Raw genomic sequence first — 27,529 nt, forward strand, 5'->3', positions numbered from 1 at the left:
GAGAAGGATGGTTAACAAGAGCCACGCAATCAACTTGCACTAATAGCAGAGAACTCTAATCGGACTCTCTTTTTGAAAACGGATATGTGGCAACAGGGTGTGCGATCTTTAATTCACCTAACCCATTAACCCTTAAGACGATGTCCTTTACATTGTTCGTAAACTGAATCGAGAACCAACATATTTCATTTTTTACCCGATTATCCCCTTTTGTGGAGGGGGGGGGGGGGGGGGGGGGGGGGGGGGGTCAAGGGGATTGGATTGGTTATCAGCATTCTGTTGCGTGTTGTAAGATGCGGCATAGTTCAGTCGGGTGGTCAGGCTCGGGGACATGTAATCGTACCCCGACAATGTGGGCCGTTCCGAAACCACTGTTTCTTTGGCCCATACTCGAGTCTGATAAACTATAAAGTAAGCATACATGATGGTTTAGCAGATTGGCTGTGATTACTGCAGTATTACTATAAACGGCGTTAAAACATCACTCACTCGCCGATTGCCCTTTGTCAATGAGGTCTGGTATATCATTTTTGCACATTTCGCCATGTGATGTTTGACGCTGTAGGTGCTGGAGGCGTCTGCAGAGGAGGCGAACGAGGAGGAACAGGTCAAGATGACCACAGCGCTGGTGGAGGTCACCAAGACGGAGGAGATGTCCGTTGAGGACGTCATGTTGACCTCCAAGGTCATTCAGAGCCTCGCTACGCCGAGCAAGGATAACAAACCTAAAGATGAAAAAGCTGTCAAAAGTATCGTCAAGGTACGGTGGCTTATTCCTATTCTATTATTTTGACGTTCATTCTTTTGACTTATGTTGTATTATTTATATATCTAATTCACTTACTAATTTATCCTGTTGGAATTACCGGTCCGAATTAACCCCCACAACCCCAGCCTTGTCCTCAGAGTCGATGAGGGGGCACGGGTGGCCCAGTCGTCTAAGGCGCTGCGATTCGCTGTGCAGAGTTGCGTCCCTTGAGCACGCCAGAAACCTATGATTGTGGGTTCGAATCCCGGCTCGCCTCGATTATGTTTCTAGGTTTGTCAGCACCATACCCGTGCTCGTGGGTTTCACCGAAGTGGTAAACGTCTGAGACCTGCATCACTTCGGGCTTTCCTCCCACATTAAGCTTACACGCCACGATATAACCGTAATACTGTTCAAAGCGGCGTTAAACCCCACTCACTCACTCACTCACTCAGAGCCGACGAAATGGCAATCAAGTGATCAGTCGCTGTGCTGATTAGGTTTATCGTGCCCCGGTGGCGTGGATCGTTCAGGTTTGCTAGGTCTAAGCTGCCGTGGTATAGCGACAAACCAAAAAACAACCTACTATTTCTTTGCCACCTATCTACCTGATGATGACATGTGGCCCTGCCCCACACTCAAACCCCTTAGACAAGTAAATTTATGTTCGAAATATGCAGTTTACCCAGCAGTGAATAGGTACCCAGTTGGACGAGATGGTAATATGACTGTTTACCGAAAAGCGCCACACAGGCAGCTTGTGTCGCATACATCCTCTAGGAGTGAAACTTAGGTGCTCACTGATCCACCTTGCTTATCTTGGTGCTCGTGATATCTGGCATGGAAAAGGGGCAATACAGGTGGCATTAGTATTCAAATTGCTAACAGAAGCAACGGTGTTAAATCAACATGCAACACCATGTCAACTTGACAGTTCCTCCTCAACAAGAACAGTCAGACTTTTTTCCTCAAAAAGGACCCATTTTAGATTTACTTGTGTCGAACAGGACACTCCAGAAAATTAACTTTTATTTATTTTACAGAACGTCGTTAAAGCTGGCAGCAACGTTGTCTCCGAGAACAAGTCGTCCACATGGGAAGAAATGGCACCAGAGGACAAGGCAAGATCAGCCTCCAATCTCTTGGTTGCCATAGAATCAACAACCGTTGCCATGGCAGCTGTCATCGATCATCCGACTGTTATTGAGGCTAAGGATGAAAATATTGGTAAGTGAAAGTTGATCTTTTCTCTTTTCGTTTTGTTTGTTTTTTATTTGTTGTTTAACGCCGCACTCAGCAATATTCAAGCTATATGACAGCGGTATGTACATAATGGAGTTAGGACCAGGCAATCCAGTGACTGACATCATGAACATCGATCCACGCAATTGAGAAACGATGACAAGCATCAACCAAGTCAGCGACCACACGATCTCGTTAGTCACCTCTTACGGCAAGCATGGGTTGCTGAAGACCTAAGCTTACCCGGATCTTCGCCAGCTTCTTTTCGTATATGCATAGTATGTGTCATTGTACTCCGAAATGTTACGCCATGTGGCTGTATTGCAGCCTATCACAACCAAGATAAGATTAAATATTTATTGCGTAACGTTCAATGGAGAATCAGAGGCAATGTTCCTCCAGATACAAAGGAGGAACAATAACACTGCAATTTTAACAGAAATGTCATGTAATATAATGTTATTGAAACAATAGGAGAATGAGCAAAACTGTGGTAATGTAAAGGTATTTAAAATGGTAGCTATAACAGTTTTTGGAAAAGAATTATTGATATCTGTTGGTAAAAAGTGTCAAGAAGATATAGCAAGTTTTCATAAACAGTGCAAAGAACAAGGATCGATGAAATGACAATAAAAACACAGTATCCGGTTATAGTTTATTTCAACAGCTGATGAAATTAGTGTTACTTATAATCAATATACTCGTACCAGTAGACTAACATTTAGTCTCTGAAATCTTATATTACACAATATCCTTCTTGACTCTTAAAATAAAAAATATTTCCCTATGCTGATTTCAGAGACTAAACATTTTCAGAGCCTCTCTATCAGGGCAATCTTGAAATGTAAATTGGACGCATGTAGAATATAGCTAGCTTGAGCTGGCTAGACTTGCTTTTGTATGCGTTTCTAGATTTATTTATTTTTTCTTAAAATAAATATATTCCACGGTCATGGTGCAGGACTATCGTACCAGTTGAGTTCAAACACATGACTCAAATAACTGAAAGCCACAAAATCCTTTTCCATATTCATAGGAAATCTCTGCCAAAACAGAGTCGACTGTATGTTTTTGACTATATCATGATCATGCGTCTATGAATCGCCATCAAATAGTGATGATACCAGGTGTTCGCGAAAAGTTGAGCGCATCCTGCCCCACCGGTGGCACCCGTCACAAACACATGCAAGGTCAAATGTTCATCCCCAAATACGGGAACATATGTCACAAGTCAAAATAGGGAATTGCATCGGACACCAGTTTTGTCACTGATTTGGAAATGTTATTCTCATGTCCACCACAAACCGTTTGGACAGCTTTACTAGAACCTTCGATATTGTAACCTTGCGCAAGAGTATGACGTTCTTTGAAATCTTTGAAGAAAGAGCGTGCCTAAAAAAACCGCTTTCGTTCCATTGTGAATGAAACGTTATAAACAACATGCACCCGCCCTTGTTTATGACTTATAAATAGCGACTCTAAAATATGCTTTCTTGCAATCTTATCGTTTCAGTCCCGCTAATCGGGATTTAAGTATTGCATCAAAACATTCTTATCTGTGATTGACGTTTTTGTACAGTAATTTGTAACTGAGGCTGATTTGTATTTGGTCGACACAAGAAGTGCTTGTTCTGTGACGATAGATCCGTGATATCTCAACAAATAGCTCCATAGAGGGCGTACAACCATCCTTTCTCGCATTGTCTCGTGGAGAACGTGAACCTGAAAATTAGGAAAGATAAAACATAACGTGGAAACTAATTTCTGAAAGACCGAATTCACTTTTGCATGAGACAAACATCAAATTATTTCTGATCTATGAGCATCTGGCATGTTCATTTTTTTATGGGTAAAACAATGTCAAAACTGTTGTGTTCTGATAAGGTGCATATGGCTGACACTCGCGCAATGTTCGTTTTGGCTAAAGGGGGGCTCGTATTTCAGTATTTTCCTAGAGGCTCAATTTCGTTTTAATTTTGAAAGCGCTTTACTATGAACCATTGAGTAAATATTTTAAGAGCCTTTGCAGTTTAAAGATAACACATAGGATCCTTATTCATGAAATGTCCCTGGTTTTCTAAGAAACTCACACTTTTGCCTAGCTGTAGTTCAGACAACCATTGACCTTTAACCCTGAGGTATGTCGCGAATAAATATGTTCCTGAAATACGTCGTTTTCTGGAGGAAAGGGCATACACATGTATTTCATCTGAAGCCACATGCATGTAGAGTGTAAATCTACTGTTGAGACCTCTCGCGTCAATATGAATTTATTTTTACGTTAAAAGCATATCTCGTGACCTTGTTCTGATGTGATGTCGAGCTTCTCTTTGCGACCGAATTTCTTTGTTGAAAGTTGCTGATCGGGCGTTTTCCCTTTTCAGAACTGTATAGTTTGACTCGTAGACAATGTTCAAATTTGTTCACAAGTGTACATCTCCTCAAAAGTTTGCCACAGCAGTTCTCAATAATTACATATAATACCAATAGCAAACTATTCGTTGTTAAAAATGACTTCAATGCTTAATCCTGATTTCGTTTCATTTCAATAACATACATTATTATAACTGATGTTTTCATAATTTTTTATTTACTTGTAACTGTAATATGATAAAAATGCAACAACAATAAAAATGAAAATATATAATGAAAAGGTATAATAAATACCTTCGTTCTTAAATTGTGTATGTTATAATGCACGAACAGTTTTAGTTATACTAACTTACATAACCAAGTATTTTAATGGATGAAATGAAATATTGTAAACATTTATTTCGTTCTAATCTTTCTTACGTCAATCTCTTACACGTGTAACACCTGAATCATGTCAAAAGCGGCGTAAAAACGTAGTCACCCATACTCGAAAAAACGTGGTCACCCATACATGAAACTCGGAATAAGGGATTATCTGTCCCTCGTAAATGAATGCTTAAAGTCACCCGGGACAGATAATCCGTTATTCTTCGTAGATCGTTGGCTATTCTATAAATTCCAATGGTAAATTTGCGGTATTTCGACTCCACGGTATCGCAGTTATGCCAACGATGAGATATTGAACAGTTAACGTGGGATAAAGTATAACGACAGACCTTTGTGCATCTAGATCTGGAGCTGCACGTGATAGACGTGGAGAACATGACGAGCGACATTCTTACATATGACGACGAGCGATCAGACAACGTCATCTCCATCCCTGCAGGAACCCTTAAGGAACTGAGCAAAGGTGAGCCAGGTAGAAACTGATAACACTCCATGTCCTCATTGATGCTGCAAGGATTCTTGCACACTTGAAGACATTCATAGGGTAGCCTGGCGGTTAAAGCATTGGCTCGTTACTCCGCAGAACCATGTTCGTTTCATTCCAGTTGTACACATGAAACGCATCATTTGCGTCCAATGTCGTGATATGGATAAACAATTGTAAAATTCTTAAACCTTACGCACACACCAAAGGGCATTTAGTCCAGTTTAAACCAAATTTTGTTTAAGAAATACATTATACATAATACCAAAAAATTAAATACCACTGTGATATTTGAGAAATGGAATGGAAATGGAAGTTCAGTCTATAAACTATGAAACTGAAATATGTTCTGTTTTTTCGGTGTCCACCTTTACGAACCATATGCATGTCATTACCTCTTTCTAAAGGCGGCCTGGCCAGGGCAGTGTTTATGACTCATTACAAGATGGCGGACCTGCTCGAGGAGAGGCCGAGTGCTACCGATGAAAAACGAAAGAGCACGAAGATCGCAAGCAGTATTCTAAGCGCCTCAATCGGATCCGACAGTCACCGCATCGTACAACTATCGGAGCCAATCACATTTACCATGAAACTAACGCAGGTAGGGTGGTACGGAGTTATCTTACCTGGCATATTCACAAAAAGGATGAGGAACCATGAGGGCCATTTTTGCAACGTAATTGCGGTCGGGTAGCCTAGTGGTTAAACCGTTCGCTCGTCACGCCGAAGACACGGGTTCGATTCCTGACATGGGTACAATGTGTGAAGCCTATTTCTGGTGTCCCCAGCCGTGTTCTTGCTGGAATATTGATAAAAGCAGCGTAAAACCATACTCACTTATTCGCACGTTTTGGACTTGTATGACCAAGCATAGAAGTATTGATAAAGAGTGACAATAGCCGAATTGTGAACGTATTGGAATTTCGATGAATTGATCACAGATGTTTGTCCATTATTTCCCAACATCTCCTCATGAAATCAAAGACAAAGACTTGCTCATGTCCATATATTAGAAAAGGGGTCTCTTAAACACCTCTCCAATCAACCTTCGTAACGCAGTTTAGTCTTACGTTTTTGTTTTTGTTTTGTTAAAAAAAAGTTCAAAACATGCAAACGGTAAAAGAACAAAGACAAAAAGTCTGAAGCAAACGAATATATCAGGTAACATTATAAGACAACATTTGAACCTTTTTTGCAGATTTTTTAAAATTTTGCAGATGTAGTGGGCGCAAAAGACCATTTAACATCTTACCGCGTACCCACATCATACCTCGTAACTTGCATCCATTGCCAATGTAGAGATCTGGTTCTCGGGGGGTCAGCGGCGGTATCTGTCCACAATGTCGGCGGCAAGAACCGACCAACGAAAGGGCAGATACTCGCAAGACTTCCTTACAAGAAAAGACAATCTCCGGAAGTTCTTCTTTGAGATTCATTTAGTTTAGGGGACACAGTTTCAAGGGAAATGTGTTCAGTTATTTATATTTTTCAAGGGTAGCCTAGAGGTTAAAACGTTCGCTCGTCACGCTGACGTCCGGGTTTTATTCTCCACCTGCGTGCATTTCTGGTCTCCCCTGCTGTGGTATTGCTGGAATATTGCGAAAAGCGGTGCAAAACTATTGTGTCACATATTATTTTTATTACGTTTTGCATTTTGCCGACTGTCCTTGACTTTTGAAATCTCTTCACAACAGGTTGTTCCCGAAGGTGTCAAACCAAAATGTTCTTTCTGGGATATAAGACAAGAGTAAGTATACTTGATTCACCGTACACATTATGAGTGAGTGAGTGAGTGAGTTGGGTTTAACGCCGCTTTTAACAGTATTCCAGTTATATCACGGCGTGTCAGCTTAATGTGGGAGGAAAGCCCGAAGTGATGCAGGTCTTAGACGTTTACCACTTTGGTGAAACCCACGAGCACGGGTATGGTGCTGACAAACCTAGAAACATAATTGGGGCGAACTGGGATTCGAACCCACAATCATAGGTTTCTGGCGTGCCCAAGGGAAGCGACTCTGCACAGCGAATCGCGGCGCCTTAGACAACTGGGCCACCCGTGCCCCCGTACACATTATGAATTATGTAGAAGTATAGTCTCACATGTGATATATCCTGAATATACCGTTGTTCTACCTGCATCACCTCGGGCTTTCCTCCCACTTCAAGCTGACCCGCCGTATAAGTGAAATACTGTTCAAAGCAGTGTTAAACCCAACTCATTAACAATTTTTTTCTAGGAGTAGCGCCTCAGTTAAGCAGGTATGTCGAGGGCGGATGGTGAGTCAGCCGGAAACAAGTATATCTTGTTTTGAAATGAATAACATATCTTACATGTGTACAGCTTACCGATACCGAAGCATAATATTGTTTATCTATTGTTGTTTGCTTTTGATAAAAAGATTGTGTTTGTCTCTCTAAAAGTCGGGGCGGTCGGGTAGCATAGTGGTTAAAGCGTTCGCTCGTCACGCCGAAGACCCGGGTTCGATTCCCGACATGGGTACAATGCGTGAAGCTCATTTCTGGTGTCCCCCGCCGTGATATTGCTGGAATATTGCTAAAAGCGGCGTAAAACCATACTCACTCACTCACTCTATAAAAGTCAAGTTTCCACCCTTGCCGTTCTAGGCTGCCATTATTGAGTCATGTGTTTGGCTTGACTAACGAGTCTATGCATAGTCCGATTAAAATCGCGTAACGAAATCGACATCCGGTTCGTAAACAACATGGATTTCAACGTGCAGATTTCGGTCGAAAGCGGGAATTGCAATCGAGGTGTACCGTCAACTGGGCGTCGACAGATATTTTCAAAAAAAATTGCATGGTTTTAATCAAGGTGCTCGATCACATCGTCTTGACTGGGCGCCGCCATTTTGTTTGCAGCAAATGAAAGTGATATGAGAGATTTGCAGAGGGGTTTGCACAATTAAGATCTATTTATTGTCTTTGGTGGTAATTTATACAATTTATACGGAAATAAAGATTTTTTTCGAAATAAAAAAGGGTGTGTGTGTGCCCCCCCCCCCCCTTCTCCCCCCCCCTTCTCTCCCCCCCTCTCTCTCTCCACCTCCCCCCCCCCCCCCCCCCCCCCCCCCCATTCCCTCTGTATCCGCCCTTGGGGTGTCAACTGGACTTTTAGAATCAGTTAACGCCCTTGCCTCAGGAAGAAGACCTCATTGTGATTGTTTTGATACTCCGTCACTGAAATAGATTCAGTACGAAACAATAGCATTTCCTTATAAATTCAATTACTTGCATAAATCAAACAACGTACCCAACTGAAAAGTATGAAAACACTGCGAAAATATTTTTAAACATGGCAAAAGGGAAAAGAGACAATGCAAACTGACATATTGTAAAGTGACAAAGAAGAATAAAAGAATAAAGGATGTCATCAATATTTCATTTCATTTCAGTTAAAACTGTGTCATTGTGACAAAGAAAGTTAAAAGATTTATAAATGCAATCAAAATTTCATTTCAGTAAACATTGTGTCACTGTGACAAAGAAGAACTAAAGATGCAGTTAAAATTTCATTTCATTTCATTAAAAAGAACTTTGCCATTGTGACAAAGAATTCACAAAAATATGTGACAGTCTCAATCAATTAAAACATTGCACCCACAGCTGTAATCTTCAAATTTCAAATTCTAAATATCTGGAATTTAACCTATGTGATATCGCGACGGTTTATGGGAGCGCGGACGTACATATGCCCCAGCAGGCAAAGACCGATGTCGCCATATTTCCTGCCGTCCGTGTCGTAGGGCGGACTGAAGCTGGTGTCAATACCTCGTCTGAGTGTCTGAGCTTTGTTCCGGATTTTAATTTATCATCCGGGTGATAGAAGTGTTATTACTGATTGGTAAAGGCGGTTTCAAAAGAATGGACTCACAAGTCGGATCGAATGTCCGGACCCGCCCTAAATGTCAAGAGTGGCCAACCTTTGATGTTTCTAGTTGTTAATTAATGACTTTGATTTCAGGGTAAATATGCCATAACGTACTCTTTGTCTCGTAGCTTAAGTGCATGATGTACGTAGTGTTAGACATGATCGAATAAATTAAAAGGACATCATCTTTATCACTGTCAAAGACAACGAAATACATTTACTTGGCGACTGCTGCGTAGCGTTTCTACTTGATGTTTGATGTTGGTGCTTGCAATATCATGTTTATCAAAACATCGTCCGCAGTCTGATAAGTCAACATACTACTTAAACAATTTTCTCTTTTCCACAGCAACATAGGGAAAGTTCCCATGATGAATTGTAGATAAACCTGATCCGTTTTATCATCATCAGTTTGAAAAAGAGCACCTACTCCCAATTTGTTTATAATAACGGGAACTGTAGTATCTGAGTATTTTTTTTTTTAATACGACCCCCTTAATATGTATCTCGCAATGTTATCGTCGTTTTTATAAGACTAAACTGTTTAGGCAAGTGCGGGGGGTGGGGGGGTTGTCACTGGACACTGGGTCCCCCAAAACTGTTTGGATCCTTCATTCATACAGAGAAACAACACACACACACCTCCGATTACCATCTTATTTTTCAGTCATTCCTGAATCCCGAATATTTGCAGTTGCATTACTGATAACGTTTCGAAAAAATGAAATAGACACAGTTATTTTTTATGTTCAGCATTATTCTTTAAATGTCGATTCTACGTACCAAATGCAAATTTTTTTGTGTTCCGCGTACCACACTGATGAGCCCCCAATACCCAAATGGAGCCTCCCATCCCGCGTACCAGAAGGGACTTGGCAGCCTTAGTATCCGACAGTAGTCGACTTATCTAACCGCCTCATTCCTGCATGTCATCGCCAAATACCATCAAGTATGTTCCCTGTAAACCAGTGAAGAACTATCTCAAGCTGGTCTCTCTTGAAGTTTATCGTTAACATTTTTTATGTATATGCTGTCAATAAACTGACAAGACGATAATCAAGTGCCCAGCTATAGTATATTGCTTGTCTTGGCTAAAGTGTCCCTGTTTATGTTTCAGCAATGGCTACGGTCGTTGGTCTCAAGATGGATGCCGTTTGGCCGGGACTAACAACACACACACCACATGCAAATGTGACCATCTTACCAATTTTGCTATCTTGATGGACGTCGAAGGGGTGGAGGTGGGTGAAAGACTTGATTCAAGTCTATTTCTTATTTATAAACAAAGCTGAATTAAATGAGTGAAGTACAAAAGGGCATTATCTCCCCTTTCTTAGTCTCATCCAACAGATCACTTCCGGATTGTACATGTCGTCTGCTTGTAAATAGTACATAAGGGTATTATCTCCCCTTTCTAAGCCTCATCCAATAGATCACTTCCGGTTTGGGCATGTCTTCATGTCAATAGATGGATTCAGGTATTACTGCATTCCTTGTTCAACATATTCTTACTTACTAACACCTGTCGAATAGCCTTCTTCATTTTTTCCCTGAAGAAATAAAACAAAAAAACTTCAGTCTTCACAGAATTGCCTTCATGATGTAGCGGATGGTCAGTGATTCGGTCCCCAGCCCCGTAATACCAAAAGATGACTTGAAAAGACGGTGCTTGTTGTTACCCTGCCTGTTACCCTTAAGGGGATAAAACACGGACTGGTCGGCTCGGAATCAGTATACTGTGTCTGAGTGGGGGTATTCATGTTAAGCTGCGGCATGGAATTTCGGTGTGCTTGCACACGTGCATTCACGTCGCTATATAAGTGAAATAAACTTGCACGCAAGTTAAACTCCATTTCACCTCCTTTCAGTCTTCACAGGACATGGGGTATACGAGATTTCTATATCCAGTACTCTAGGTCCGTTTCATTAACGGATAATTGTTGGTAGTCTACCGTAAAATGGCGGTTGTGTGTGCTTATCAACGACGAAACAAGAAAACAATGGAACTGACTCTGTTGTTAAAGATTAAATTAGTATTATATCAAAGAAACAGAGAGACGTTATGATACATTCATTGTGCAACAAAGACCGGGTAATCACCCCCATGACGTCACAGTAGCCAATTGTATACATTTGTATACACAGCACTCATACCAGACCATCCTTGTTGTGTCGTCAACAATGAGGGATGTTGTATCTAAAGCCCACAGTCATGTTCGGGTCCCGACGTCCATGATCGTTCTCGAAATACTGCTCAACCTGTTGCGACCTATAGTGATTTTTTGATATATTGAATAGGTAATTTGAAAAAGAAATGGTATTATTTAAGTGATTGATAACCTGTTTAGTTATTGTATTACCATCTATACACGGCAGACAAACAATAGCCGTCATATAACAGCCAGTCTTCCTAATGTATGAGAGCTGTAATCTCAACAAATACATCATTAGAAGCGTTTTGGCAGCTTACACTCTAAATAACGAAGGACGCCCTATGTCTTGGTGGGTAAATCAGGAATGTAATCAGGAATTATTGGTAAACTTCTAAATTTATCGCCAGAGATAATGTCTTGTCTTGATTAACCGAAAGATTCCATAGTCGCAATCTCTACTGTAATTAACCGTGTCCACGATGTTAAAACGCGAATAGCCAGCCCGCTGGGAGCCTGTGGCGTACACATTAATTGATATCAGTTGCCTTTGCGGCGGACGGTAGCCAAAACGTTCATGTATTCACTCATCCCTGGTTTCCATTCCAAAAATGCAAATAGTTAGTGAATTACTGTCTTGGTACTTCCAGAAGCTTTCGTGTTATTTTTGAACTTGCAGCTTCACCTTGACTATCCGCTTCATCTCCAAATTCATAATGAAAGCGACAAAATCTTTTCCATAGCCCCAAGAAATTCCTTGTACGATTCCGATAAGCATGTGTTGTGATACAAGGTGTTTGCAAAACTGTGAGAGTTTCCTGCCCCGCCGGTAGCACCCGTCATAAACACATGCAAAGGCAAGTCAACTGTTCGCCTAAATGAAAGCACGGGAACATGTGGTACAAGTCAAAATAAGGAATTCCATCGGACATAATTTTTGTCACTGATGGGTTAAATTTGGAAATGTTTTCCACATGTCGACTATAAAACGTTTTGAAAGCTTAACTGAGGCCTTGAATGTTGAAATAGTGATCAAAACAATCGCCAACCCCTTGTGTGAGTGAGGGAATGTAAAACGCATATATTCAAACCACATCACGTTGGTCGTAAATATTTTAGCATGTTCAACAACCCATGCCTGTCGAAAGAGGCCATTATCAGGATCTGGTGGCCAGGCTCGCTGACTGGGTTGATGCATGACATCGTATCCCAATTGCATGGATCGATGTTCATGATATCAACCACTGGTTTGTCTGGTCCAGACTCGATTATTTACAGACTGCCGTCATATAGCTGGAATATTGCTGAGTGCGGCGTTAAACAACAAACAAGCCTGATCGTGGACTGGGTGAAGCAGTGAATGGAAGCACAAACAACGATCAACGCCATCGGGGCACGATGACATACTATGCAACACACCTAGCCTGATGTTCTTCTCACGATCATATCATGAAGTTTAGTGGATTTATTTTGAACCAAGGGGATTGTATACTATGCAACACACCTAGCCTGATGTTCTTCTCACGATCATATCATGAAGTTTAGTGGATTTATTTTGAACCAAGGGGATTGTATGCATGCGGCGCAATCAGTGCGTTACAGCTGCCACACATTTCGAGGTAATTAGCATCTTATTTATAGAACAATACACCCGTAACTCGACATGCTATGAGCAACACTGTTCTTCTGATGACAACAGTAGGCTATTGTACAAACACCCTTCTAATCAGCTCTCAAGTACTGGGAGTCATCACTCTGGTCAAGTTGGTCGTAATCAACGCTTGGAGCAATAAGAAGTAAATAAACTGAAGATAAACTTATCTTAACGACGCAAACTGACTGCTCAATGACTTCTCCCAGATCTCACGGAATTCTCGCCAAACACCAGATTTTGTCTCAAAATACAAAGAAACCAGTGCGAGCAACCACTTGTAGACTGGGTTCCGTATCTTGTCATTAATGATAAGGTGCAACTCGGAGCTATCGTGTGTCACTACAGTGCTCCGTGGTATCTAAAGAAACACGTGGTGGTGTGTTTTTTTGCTTCGTCAGATGGTTTCGATGTCCGCCCCAGTTAAACAGATGATTTCAAACGTATTCAAGTTCCCTATCCTGAACGCTTCAAAGGGCGTAACTTAAGAGCTTGTTGAAGCGTTAAGTATTTCGCTACGTTTTATTGTACAATCAGGTGGAACCCGATTTGCTGAGGGATTTAATGTCAGGGCTTCACGAATGGTATCATAAATATATGTATCAAATCTCAAGCGTCAGAGGGCAGATACCAGCGTCGACGGCTGCCTTCAAACACGTTTGTGTTCGATTCTGAAGCATCTGAAGATTCGGACAGGATCGTTTAATCTTGTTGATATTTTACGTGTCTGTAGTATTTAACAGCGATATTCATATTGCGTATAATTGGATCTGATCAGAGACCATAAACTGGGTTCTAATTACATACAGGAATCCTAAACTGAGTGAGTGAGTGAGTTGGGTTTAACGCCGCTTTTAACAGTATTCCAGTCATATCACGGCGTGTCAGCTTAATGTGGGAGGAAAGCCCGAAGTGATGCAGGTCTCAGACGGGTATGTGCTGACAAACCTAGAAACATAATCTGGGCGAACCGGGATTCGAACCCACAATCATAGGTTTCTGGTGTGCCTAAGGGACGCAACTCTGCACAGCGAATCGCAGCGCCTTAGACGACTGGGCCACCCGTGCCCCCTCCTAAACTGAGCTCCTGTCTATTACTGTACAGGGGCTGTAGATAAACCTGTGGTTTAATACGGCTTTCGCTCGTCACGCAAGACCCTGGTTCGTTTCCCATACGGGTACCGTGTGTGGAGCTCATTTCTGGTTTCACATGCCACGGCATCGCTTGAATACTGCAAAAAGAGACGTAAAACCCTTTCTCACACTTACTCACTCGCTCACCCACTGTCAGCTAAGGTGCATCTTCCCGAGGCAAGGGCGTTAACTGACTATGTAAGTACGAAACTGGACTTTTATATAAAGTCAGTTAACTCCCTTGCCTTGGGAATATGCTTAGTTGCGGAGTACTGGTAGAGTAGGTCCCTGGTACCTGAAAATGTAGCACAGATTTGATGGTTACAATGTTCTGTCTTGCTGACTGTCGTTGTGCACCGATGACATGGACCTCAGTCGCTGGTTTGCTGGGAATTTCACCGTCCATACGTTTATATCATTCAATATGAATATTTGTGCAAAGAAAGCTTCGTGAAAGCCGACCTGTATCTATCAAACTGTATCAATCAAAATGCTTTCGCAAACCGAAAAACTTTCGTTGTTTGCTTTACTGAACAATTCCAACAAACAATACCGCAACCTGCTGATCCTTGTCTTGTCCTACCCGATAAATCCACAACCCTAATTGTACCCCCAACGGTTAGTTACTGTTTTACCGGCGTCGAACACGGTGTTTGTTTTTTATTCTTTGACGTGGTCCGACGATCCTAGGTCCCTTGCCCCGAGGGGGGTTTGCTGGCATAGATTCCCATCCCCCAGACTGCATGCCTCAAATGCACTCCAGATGGTCGGGAGGGGGAACAAGGAGGGGTTAGGGAGGCATTTCAACTGTCGGGGTTATTTATTCCCCTCCCGACCCCCGGACGTGAGTAGACACTGAGGGAATCAACCTGTTAGGAATTGGTCTGGAGTTGGAACAAGTGTTTGTAAGATGTGATCATATGGCTGCAGCTGTACGCTACCGAGGTTCTTATCTTTACCGTGGCAGCCTACAGACGTCGATGAGAGAGAGCGAGAGAGAGAGAAAGAGAGAGAGAAAGTGAGAGAGAGAGAGAGAGAAAGAAAGAAAGCGAGCGAGAGAGAGAAAGAATGAGGGAGAGAGAGAGGTTTTATTTAAAGGAATGCGCCTAAATATTTATCTTTATAAAATACCTTCAGCACCAACATGGTAGTTGTGTCTTTTCAACAGTTCTGATGCGTAAAATATTTTTTGAAATTGTTTTTTGGGACAATGCCTTATTTTCCATAATAGCTATGGAATCCTTTGTTTCACAATAACTTTCTCTCCTCTACAATTAAAAAGAATCGGACAGCCTAGTTTCGAATGTGTCAGTTCTTCACATATGAGACCCTGGTTCGATTTTCCACATAGGTACAATTTGTGTAGTTCTTCTGTATGCAAACGGCGTAGAGGTCCGACACAACAAACGGATCAGAAGTTATTCTTTTTTACTTCCAATTCATTGTTGGGCGACGCGTAAATTGGAGCCGTATGTGTTCGCTCGTAACAGTGGAGACCCGGGTTCGATTCCCCATTTGGATACAATTGTTTCCAATCACAATGTTTGGATGTCCTGCTGCAATACTGTTAAATGCCATTGTCTGTAAAGGTTGCACAGTACACAAGGACGTTGCTGCAATGCTGCTAAATACCGTTGTCTGTAAAGGTTGCGGAGTACATAAGGACGTTGGTGTAGTACTGCTAAATAGCGTTATCTGTAAAGGTAGCACAATACACAAAGACATTGCTGCAATACTGCTAAATACTGAGTACTAGAATCTGTACTTTACTAAGAAAGTGTTATCCCAAATATAACATTAGTTACTGAGTCCATCGTTTCTCCTTGCAGATGCACACTGTGCACAAGATGTTGCTGGAGTTCATAACTCTGGTCGGCTGCATCATCTCCATCCTCTGTCTCTTCGCCAGCTGGATGACCTTCACTTGCTTCGGGTAACTACAGTAACAACAATTACATCAATGCTTAAAATAATAATACTTTTCAAAATACGATTATCAAGCAAGGTTACTGCTCAAAATCACTTTCCACAAGATGGAGAGGGAAGGTATGGTAACGTAGTGCTGAATGCCTTGCCTCGTCATGCCACAGATCCGGATTCGATTCTCCACGGAGGTGCAGGGTGTCTTCCACTCTTGTATCCTTTTCATGATATGTCTCAGATGGTGTGAAAAACTGCCTAAAAATATACTCGAGGTGTATAAGTTACAAACGAATAGCCTGTCAAAAATATTTTCGAGAGGAATTATGCCTTTAAAAAACAAGAAAAACAACATTGTCTAGAACTGTTTATACCAGTTTGACGTGTTCTGTAACCTTCATTGTAGATCTCTTCAAGGAGAAAGGAACTCCATACACAAGAACCTGGTGGTGTGTTTGTGGGTGGCAGAGATTCTATTTATAACGGGTGTCAGCAGAACAGAAAATAAGGTGAGTGGTGGAGCAGAAGCATGTCAATAAAGATTCTGGAAAGGTGCAAAGAAGTTCAATTTTCTTCATCAATATGGTATCCTTACTTCAGGATGTGACGAAAATATGTTCAAGCGTCACAGTCGTGTTCCTACTGATTCTTTTAAACGAAAGACATATTTCCAATGAAGGTTTGCTCTTGCATTAACAATTTTTTTATTTTTCAAGAAACGCCCAAGACATTCATATATATTTTTTATTGCATTTATAGAGTGAGTGAGTATGCTATTACGCCGCTTTTAGCAATATTCCAGCAATATCACGGCGGGGGACACAATAAATGGGCTTCACACATTTTACCCATGTCGGGAATCGAACCCGGGTCTTCGGCGTAACGAGCCAACGCTTTAACCACTAGGCTACCCGACCGTCCCTTTGCAATTATAGAAGAAAATAACATAATTATTGAGCAAATAAAGATTTTTTTTAAGTATAAAAAAAATTCTTATATATCATCACGTTGAAGTTAAATGGTTAAAGTAACAGTGCATGAAACGAGATGAATATTGTAAATAAAGGCGGTAAAACCCTTTCCATATTCAAAAGAAATCTCTGTCAAAAGCAGAATCGATTGTACGATTCCGACTATATCATGAATAGCATGTTCATGAATTACTATCAAATAGTCATGATACCGTGTATTCACAAAAAAGGTGGGCCTATCCTTCCCCATCGGTCGCAAAAACATGCAAAGGCAAGTCAATTGTTCACCTGAAAACACACGGAAACATAAATCAAAAGAGGGAATTGCAGGACATCATTCTTTTCACTATAACATGGCGGTTTGTCTATTTGTTTGTTCTTTAACTCAGCAATATTTCAGCTATATGACGATGGTCTGTAAATAATCGAGCCTCAATCAGACAAACCAGTGATTGAGATTAAGAGCATCGCCCTACGTCATCGAGGTACGACGACAATGATCCGAGGCTCACCACCCGTACCACTAAGTCGCCTCCTACGACCAGCATAGGTTGCTGGGGACCAATTCTAAGGGGATCACGGTGGTCTGAGCGTCATACCTTCCGTTACACTAATACACAAACATCGGCAACGTAAGACTAACGGTTAAGTAATGTTAAGTGCTACTGGGTTCGTCATACACCTAAAACCCTTCGCTTGCACAACAGCAGATATTGCATCGTTCTCACTTTCACAGCCTGTCGACAAATCTGTCAGCTCCCATGCACACATTTCAACTACCAGACATCTGTCAGGATGTGTTTTTGTTTGTTATCTTTATTTCCTGACACTGGATCAACGAGAAGAAATGAAAAAAACACTGTTAAATAAATACGTATTTCCTGCCGTGTGTTCACTGGAGATGCAGAAACTTCGTGATCATTATGTACCGATTCTATCGTGGCGTTTGTGCAGAAGTAGACAACCCCATTCTCCTTTCAATATCTCTAACGTGCATTAGCGCCGTGAGCACTAGAACAGCCTCATGATGAGGTCATGACACAAACCTGCGGATTTTCTACCGACGTAAACAACGTCATTCAACGCCATGTGTATGTTTCTATGTTCAAGTTATCGACGTTCTAAATCTTAAAACAAACGCCCTTCCCATTCACTCCACACAGAGTCCCTTATGTAATTTGAGAAATAATCTCGTATCATTTCGTTCATAAACATTGATAATTTGTTTGGAACAATTAATGTCGTTCTTCTTACCACATAAAATAGAAATGAACAACTTAATTCGTTTATCTTTTGTTCGGCTGTACCGTTTCGTGGAGGTGGGGTAGCCTAGTGGTTAAAGCTCGTCACGCATAAGATCCGGGTTCGATTCCCAAATCGGGTCCAATGTGTAAAGCGAGAGTTACCGAACATAACCTCCACCATGGTCTCTCGAAAATTTTGCAATTTCGAAAAAAACAAATAACACACTCTACCATACTTTGGTACATGGATGAATATTACCATCCCCTGCGATGTCCCCTTCCCTTGTGGGCGGTGGGTGGCCTGGTGGTTAAAGCTCGCTTATCCCGCCGAAGGTCCGGGCTCGATTCCTCACATGGGTATGATGTGTAGAGCTCATTGCCTGGCGTACAGCAGGAATATTGCTAAAAGCGGCGTGAAACGATACTCACTCCCTATGCCCTCGTTACTTGTATACTTATGGGTATCCGTCCCAGTTTTCTACTCGACTGTAGACCCGTGAACATCCGGGCTAGAATAGGTCTTCAGCAACCCATGCTTGCCGTGAAAGGCGACTATGCTTGAGGTAAAAGGCGACTAACGGGATCGGGTGGTCAGGCTCGCTTGGTTGATGCATGTCATCGTATCCCAATTCCATGGATCGATGCTTATGATGTCAATCACTGGATTGTCTGGTCCACACTCGATTATTTAGAGACCGCCGTCATATAGCTGGAATATTGCTGAGTGCGGCGTTAAACAACAAACCAACCAAATAATAATACAAACAAACAAACTTGACTGTATACAATGTATATGGTTGTTGTTTTCAGCTGGCCTGCACCCTGATCGCCGGCTTCCTGCACTACTTCTTCCTCTGCGTGTTCATGTGGATGTTCATAGAGGGAATCCACATGGTCATCATGCTGGTGCAGGTGTTTGATGCCGCCAAGTCACGCCTGCCTTACTACTACATGACTGGATATGGTGAGTTTCTTTGTGATATTTATTTGTTTGTTGTTTAAAGCCGCACTCCAATCTCATTAAAATCAGACCTTAGTTCTCGATACCGCTAAACAAAGATCTGAAGACATCCCATTAGTGCTCACGTCAGAACGACCTTTCGTCCGACCAATCAGTGCGTCGCTTACCAGATTATGAAAGTGACAGTCGGAATGTGTTTTCTAATTATGCAATCTCGAAAACTTTAACATGGGGTATTCCGAACGATAGTTATGGCATTAACGACTGAATCCGTACAATCTAGACCATCTATTAGCCATTCCAGAATGTTTTTTTGTTCAGGTTTCAAATTTGTAATCTAGAATTTGTCAAAATATGTCTCGAAGCGTTGTCGCCAATTTGAAATTTGTGCCGTGAAGCACGAGAAAGCTGCCTTCTGATTGGTCACTCCATTGGTCGGTCAAAGTTCGCGCAAGGTCGGTCTGACGTGACCCGTAGTGGGATGTCCTGAGATCTTGGTGTAGCGGTAGAGACAACTAAGATCTGATTTTAATGAGATTGAGCCACACTCAGTACTATTCCAGCTTTATGATAACGGCCTTTAAATAATCAAGTCTTGACGATACAATCCAGTGATTGATATGGTATGTATTCTGAAATACATTGGTATCGTTTTATGCCGTCGTTAATTTCAAAGAAACAAAAAAGGCATCAAATTCCATACAATTATTTGATTTCAATATTTTAGTGATTGTGTTTAATATTTTACTACCATTGTTCTGTTTTCTACCAATGTCATGTTACAACGATTGAGCATTGAAATGCAAGGAATTTGATTTTATCTAACTTAAAGATAATCCTGGTATGGTTGTATTTTGCAGGTATTCCCCTTATAATTGTCTCCATAGCTGCGGGCTTCTACTACCAAGGCTATGGAACAGACCAATAGTAAGTGAATTTCACTTATATAGGGTGAATGGCGGGTGCTTAACCTTTTGTTTAAACTTTTCGCGAACACTTGGTGTCATCGCTGTTTTTCAGTGATTCAAACATATCAGCGCTATTTCACCTTTTACGTCCACTGGAATCTGTTTCGGGGATAATCGAGACTGGTTCTTCTCTTGCGTTGACGTTTTGTATTTCACTACCTGCTCGACGAAACGCTGAAATGATATTTAAATGTTTTGCATTTGGCCATTGTATAAAAAAGAGATTTCTCGTGTGAAGCTGATTCTTAAAATGTCACCTTTTTACTCACTAAGCAGGAAACTCGTTTATAGCAGCACTGACGGCCATAAACAGTTTTGGAAAGAAAAGATAACTCTTCTGTTAAAATCCGGCAATCTTGACGTTCGTGAAACTAATATTAAAACCAGACTTGTGCTGTTTTTGTTTCCAGCTGTTGGCTGACAACAGAACGCTACTTCATTTGGAGCTTCGCTGGTCCAGTTGCCTTGATACTTCTGGTGAGTTATGAAAGTTATCTTCTTTCCATCAAACTGCAAAGATGGCTGGAGAATATATTACCTAACAATCTGAAAATGTAATTTAAACGTGGTAATAGTAGTAGTAGTAGTAATAGTAGTCGTAGTAGTAGTAGTAGTTGTAGTAGTCGTAGTCGTAGTAGTAGTAGTAGTAGGTTGATGATGATGATGATGATGATGATGATGATGATGATGATGATGATGATCCTAACGAGCCTGAATGTGCCAGGATCACCCGACCCAAGTTCATATTCGATATGTTTCACGTGTCTCAGAGGGAGCGAGGGAGCGAATGTTGTTTAACGTCGTAGTTTGCAATATAACAGAGTCGATTGCACGATTCCGACTATATCATGAGCATATGTTTATGAATCACTTTCAAACAGTGATGATACCAGGTGTTCACGAAAAGGTGGCACCCGTCATGCGCTGGCACAGGCAAATCAATTGTTCACCTGAAAAACACACGGGAGCATATGGTACAAGTCATAATAGGGAATTGCTTCGGACATCATTTTTGTCAGTGATGCGTCAAATTTGGAAATGTCCTCCACATTAAACCTTTTGAAAGTTTGCTGGGGTATTGAATGTTGTAACCTTGATGAAACAACTTCTGAGCAGGAGTTGTAGGACCTAATGTAACCTAATGTTTCAAATGTGTTCCTGTCCTAGGTAAACGCCATAATCCTCACGTATGCCATGGTGATGGTGTGTCGACACTCCGAGTACGTCCTCAACAGCAAGGAGAAGAACTCTGGCGGCATGAGGTACGTGACGGGATGAACACACCACACTGATGCCCTCAAATATCAACGTCGCTACCACACAGCAGGGCCACACAATCGTGTTCTCAGTCTGCACCAATGAACGGCATCGGACATCGGCATCGTGTGTGTGTGTGTGTGTGTGTGTGTGTGTGTGTGTGTGTGTACCAAATGGAAACAAAATCATTTTTGTCCTTTTACGTTTTGTTTACTAATCATGGTAATAACTAACAAAGTTATAACTGCTGTGGTTTGAAAAGGACAGACAGCAACAAGGAGAATTGTTAATTTACAGGAGAGAACATAAGGCCAAATTTACAGTATGAAACGAGCCATAAGTATATGAATATCAGATGATGGTAAGATCAAACCAAATATAACATATACTTGAAATTTTATCAAATGAGACATTAATCCAAATACAAATTAATAAAGTAGTTTTGTGCTAATAAAATGTTTATAGCCAGCGGCGACAGAAGTAAGAAAACTGTTATTATAATATATACTGCTATATTGTTTTTCTCTAAATAATTGGTTAGGGACAAGAATAAATTTGTTTCTATTTTCAACAGTACTTTGTTTACCACCAACCATCCATATCCCCTCTGAGGGTCAGGTAAAGGATATTATGGTACTTCCTTCCCTTCAGGGCGCGGTAAAGGATGTTACGAACCGTTTTATGCCTATGATGGTGTTTGCTGATTACAGTCCAAAGGATGCAGGCTGAAATGTTTACAACTTCAGTGAAATCCTCGAGCTGATCATATTCGAGGCAAATTTGCTTCGATATCAGATCATGGCATGATAAAGGGAGACAACTCTGCAAAGAGAGTTTCAACGCCTCCGAACACTGGCCCATGCGCTCTGGGCATTTGTAGCGATTTATGATATAATGATGGTAGGTTAGTCAGTCTTAGTTCAAGAGATTCAGAATCCTGTATTTATTGTTCTGTCATTTTCTCCAGAACTTGGCTACAGGGTGCCCTGTCGATGGAAGTTCTGCTTGGTCTCACCTGGACATTTGGCTACTTCTATATCAGCCAGGAGACCATCGCCCTGGCCTATATCTTCACCATCCTCAACAGTCTCCAGGGACTCTTCATATTCTGTTTCCATTGTCTCCTCAACAAGAAGGTGAGATAACCAACAAACAGCAATACAATTAAAAAATCTGGCCATGTCGAAGCTGGATCTAACCGATCTAACCCGCCATCTTCGGGATAAGGAATGTTTCGTGTTTGGAACTTGAAATGGATCTAGTACTTGGGTTTAAAGTTTTAGGGTTTTAGGTTTACCCATATGTTGGGTTGAACGCCGAGGTACAATATTTCAGTTATATTAGGTATCGAACTTACCACTTTTGTAAAACCTATGAGCACAGATGTGGTGCTGACAAGCCAAAGATCATAATGAGAGCGAATCTGGCATTCGAACCCAGCGGATCCAGGCACAACCATAAAATATAGTGAAATCAAGAAACAAAATAATATAGATTACGTATTCTAACGCTGAGTAATCTTCTGTTGCTGCAGGTGCTCAAGGAATACAAAAGAATACTCCACATCAGCAAGAAGCGCCCCAGTGCCTCTACACAGTCCGCATCACTGATGCGCAAACAGAGCCAGTCGTGCGAGATGTCAAGCAAGTCTCGCAAGAACTCCAGCTGCTGATCCAAACCATCGCTAGGACAAAGACGCGTGAAAGACAGTAGCCACAAGACACCACTTCTGTCAGGGTCGTAGACCAGGATGCAATCTACGAATTGATAACTGTACATAAGATGTCAGCTGAGTTGACCTCGTTGGCTATCATCTTTTCAGTTTTTATTTGGGATGGATATAGGGATCTGGATAATATTAGAACACGCGTTTCAGCTACAAAATCAAAATCAATCATATTTTAATCTTTGTTTTGCTTTGTGGGCCGCCTTCTCCAAAGTGTACAGTCGGTCGACACTCAAGGAATTGTATTCAGACATTTTCACGGGTTGATTTTTCGAGCAGGATACATTGACTTTCTGATTATATTACCTGACAGTGTTGAGGTATGGGTTGATAGCACTGAAGACCTTTCCCAATGATACACAATTGATGTAGGTCAGAAACTTATTGAGCTGTTGAAGTACTAATGCTTCAAGGATGTTGTCTTTCACACTTGCTGAAACTAACAGTTGACACGTGTGACATGTACTAATGCACTAAGAGATCACTGCCATGTATATATCTGTCTATGCACTTCCGCATTGTATTTGTCTGTCTGTGTTCGCCTAGGAACTGGTCAAAGCGACCATAAGTCGATAGACGGAGGTCTTTGAGAACGCAGACTTAGTTGGAGTCTAGATCATCATTATCGGTGCCACTGAACAATGTAAAGATCCTTTCGCCGCTCATGTGATCATATTTAAATCATGAAGATTGACATGAGCATATAGAAGTAAACAAGCCCTCCAAGAGGATACAGTGGATCTGGGCCATGTTTTACAAAGCGATTTTAGTGTGGGAATAACGGTCATCTTAGCGGCAAGGTCGCTATGTAAAAAGGATGACCTGAGGTCCTTTTCATGGGCGATCTTAGTGGTATGACTGCCGTTAGTCAATATTAAAGTATAGGAGTTACGATTGTCTTAGCGCTAAGATTGTTCCGTCGAACATGCCCTGAACTCATTCTGGAATGCATTTCGTGATAATGAATATATCAACTAACAAAGCATGTTGACAAAGTATTGCCATGCAGTATTCCATAGCAAATACTCGTTGTAGAGTCTGTTGTAGTGTTTAGCAAATGTTCCGTCACCATCAATGGTGTGTTTTAATCATATAGTAATATGTACAGGGTATGAATCTGTTTGTAGTCGCATTGTTTCATGTGTATATAAATGACAATCAATGTCAGTAAGTTATACTGATAGTTGACAGTGGAACCTTCTTCTGCAGCACTATTACATTCAAACCCGCGATGTTTGCTTTTCACAACTACACGTTGTTCTTGAGGCTTATTTGAAAATATGGGACTCAATAAATTCCAACATGTTTACGTCAATATTAACAGATACATGAATCATATGTCTTTACAACCTCTCACGGGGAACACATTTGAACTAACAATCTACAAAGACGTTAACAGGATTTGGGAACATACGATGACAAACAAAACCAGATGACCAACTCTCATATCATAGGTTACCGTTCCATGGTACTGTTATTTCCAACACAATTTGCATAACAGTAGACGTGACGAGGTCGTACTTATAAGATAAAAGGTACGCAATATTGGATGCAAATATCAATTCCACATAATTGTATTTGTTCCAAATGGACCAACGATAAATATTTCCATGACGCATTACTATGACATTCTTTCCTCTGATCATCATTTATAGAAATGTCTGTATTTGTAAACGTCCACAATGTGCACCATGACTATTGGGCGTCTGTGTTGTAGAGGAAATGTTCATTCACATCACACGAGGGACCCATTTAATATTCTGGGAGGGAGTTAGGGGAGGGGCTGACATTTTTGTTAGAGAAACGATATCTTTTCGGTCACTGCTTCAGAACACGTAATCCTTTTCTGCCGAAAGAGTCGAACATTTTATTTTTCAACGAACATTTTTCTTGTGTTATAAAGCCGAGGACAACTTATTTTGACGTGAAACATTAAAGGTTTTCCGAAATATTCCACCCCCCTCCAGAATATTAAATGGTCGGCACCTAGGCATGTATGTGTTCGTAGGTAACATGTATATAAATGTTGCATCCATAGACATATTATACACATGTAAGTTTACACCATTTAAAGTACTTAGCATTATCTCCATGCGCTTTTGAAAATATTCAGGTTTACAACTCCATCCTTATCACAGTACACGATACTTTTATCACACTTCGTACATAACTAGTATAATGACACTGATATAAAAGTCATTTCAATCCACTCACACAGTCCCTTCTGTTAAAGGAAGTCATCTTTGACGAACTCTCTAGCCAGTGAATGTAGAAAGCGCTCGTAAAATATATAATTTGTTTGCCCAGAATGGGAAAATATTATACGATACTAACTATACCAAGCATGACTTCGACTGTTGTCTCATATTTTTTGTGTTAATGAGTGTATATTGTGTACATTGTTTGGTGTAAAACTTTACTCCACTTTTTGAATGCATTATAGAATTTCGTTTTACATACTCAAGATTTATTGCTGCATTTTGCCTCATCGTTGTTTCAAACTTTTTGGCTGTTAAAAATGCCAATCATAATGAAAGGTATCACTTCGTCTTCGTTTAATAGGCTCATACATGTACACCGGAATATCTTCTTTGGTATTTCAAGGCTTCTACGCGAAACGATTATAGTCGTATGTCAACACAACTCGTTAACCTTTTGGGGAATTAAGAATAAGTGGATTCCTTCATTATAAGAAAAGTTGTGGGTTGGGGTGGGGCTTTTTCGCTTGATCTGAAGCTTTATTTCAGATGATACAAAATATTGTATATTAACAGTGTATGACCCTTGGTGGTTCAAACCTTATTGTTTGGTGCTATTTGGTGGCTGTAAATGTACATTTTGTCACATCTTGGTTTATTATGACTGTTTACACCTGCTGAGTACTGACATAATTAAACTGTTAAAGTGCTAAATTTCTTCACACATTAGCCTCCGCGTTTTCTGTTTGTGTTTAACCCTTAACTCAACACTATTCATGCTAAGTGACGGCGGCTGTAAACAATACAATCTGGACAGCATAAACCAGTGGTTGATATTATGAGCAATGTCCTACGCCTTTGGGGTACGATGACAATCATCCAAGTCACGGAGTCTGACCACTCGATCCATTCAGTGTCATCTTACCCCAAGCACAAATACATCAACATCGGTAATTTGAGACTGGTGAGTGCATGAGTTTGGATTAACCATGTTTTCTAACATGATTGCTAGATCACGTGGTGGCAGCTTATTGTGGTAGGAAAGCCCTAAGTGACGCAATTCTCTTAAGTTTACCACTTTGGTGAAACACGTGAGCACGGGCATGGTGCTGACAAACCTAGAAACATAAACGGGGCTGACTTGGATTCGAACTCAAAGTCATGGGTATTTGGCATTAATATAGGCCTGACGTTCAGTGCTACTGCGTACAGCAATGCATACACAAAAATCCTTGCACAACAGCAGATATTGCATGATATCAACAAGATACACATCGCTTGGTTAGGAGGACACCCTATCTTATTTTCCAAGTTACTGAGCCTGGCAACCGATGTATTGTCACATCCTACGACCTCTGGAATCGATGCCAGACAATCCTGAAGGTCAAATGAAGAAAGGTCATTATACTCCGAGTAACTAAACAAGGCTAATACTATACACATTTACAAAATGAGAGTTCGGTTGTACACCCTTTTGAAAAGTATTTTAGTATTAAAAAATCCAAAATAAAGAAGTAGATCGTTGGTGTTTATAACACCAAGGGTATGATGATGAACAAAGTGTCCAAATCCCTTTGGATCTGGAATTCGAACCAACGATCAGCAGATCATGATGTGGGTCTCTTAGGACAAAGACTTAGCATGATAATTATGTAACGTGTATTGTGGCCCAGCATCGTTTTATACACGATCTAAGTTGGGTTTTTTCTTCAGGCAAGAACCCCGTTCCACAAAGCGATCTTAGCGCTACAACTGTCGTAAGTCTCTGTTAATACATAGATCATGCTTATGTCAATCACTAGATTGTCTGGTCCAGACATGATCATTTATAAACCACCATCACATAGCTCGAATATTGCTGAGTGCGGTGTTGAACAACAAATAAACAAACAAACAAAACGGGAGTAACGATAGTCTTAAGGCTTTATCAAATGGGCCCTGTACTACCTTAGGCAGTAACACAAGATCAGAAAGAATTCTACAGTAATCTCAGTTTTACTGCGGCACATGGCTTGGCAACTTCACAACAGTATCAACATACAGTTTTAATCAAAGTTATTTCATATTAATCCTTGATGTTATGGTACAGGTGCATTATCCCCTAGTAAGCTACATTGCAGCAATATCAGGTCAGAGAACACAAAGAATGGGCTTCACACATTGTACTCAAGTATCAGAAATATATATACAACCGACACCGTTGGATAGTGGATGAGCATCTGTCTG

At 41.0% G+C, this 27,529-nt stretch overlaps 1 protein-coding gene across 1 annotated transcript in view; it reads left to right on the top strand.

The window, feature by feature from the left end:
* LOC139479047 (adhesion G protein-coupled receptor L4-like) overlaps nt 1-26,027 on the top strand; it is a 66,841-nt gene extending 40,814 nt beyond the window's left edge. The window contains exons 7-20 of the mRNA XM_071261793.1: nt 566-760; nt 1,792-1,975; nt 5,094-5,213; nt 5,642-5,835; nt 6,929-6,981; nt 10,241-10,364; nt 15,888-15,991; nt 16,385-16,487; nt 19,004-19,157; nt 20,015-20,081; nt 20,533-20,599; nt 21,290-21,384; nt 22,347-22,515; nt 22,914-26,027. Coding sequence (XP_071117894.1) covers nt 566-760; nt 1,792-1,975; nt 5,094-5,213; nt 5,642-5,835; nt 6,929-6,981; nt 10,241-10,364; nt 15,888-15,991; nt 16,385-16,487; nt 19,004-19,157; nt 20,015-20,081; nt 20,533-20,599; nt 21,290-21,384; nt 22,347-22,515; nt 22,914-23,051 — 1,767 coding nt within the window. The 3' untranslated portion in view covers nt 23,052-26,027. The remainder of the gene's footprint in view (nt 1-565; nt 761-1,791; nt 1,976-5,093; nt 5,214-5,641; nt 5,836-6,928; nt 6,982-10,240; nt 10,365-15,887; nt 15,992-16,384; nt 16,488-19,003; nt 19,158-20,014; nt 20,082-20,532; nt 20,600-21,289; nt 21,385-22,346; nt 22,516-22,913) is intronic.
* Nucleotides 26,028-27,529: the final 1,502 nt, after the last annotated feature.

This window comes from Haliotis cracherodii, unplaced genomic scaffold (assembly GCF_022045235.1).
Source record: "Haliotis cracherodii isolate W230 unplaced genomic scaffold, xgHalCrac1.p SCAF_4, whole genome shotgun sequence".
NCBI classification, from domain to species: domain Eukaryota; kingdom Metazoa; phylum Mollusca; class Gastropoda; order Lepetellida; family Haliotidae; genus Haliotis; species Haliotis cracherodii.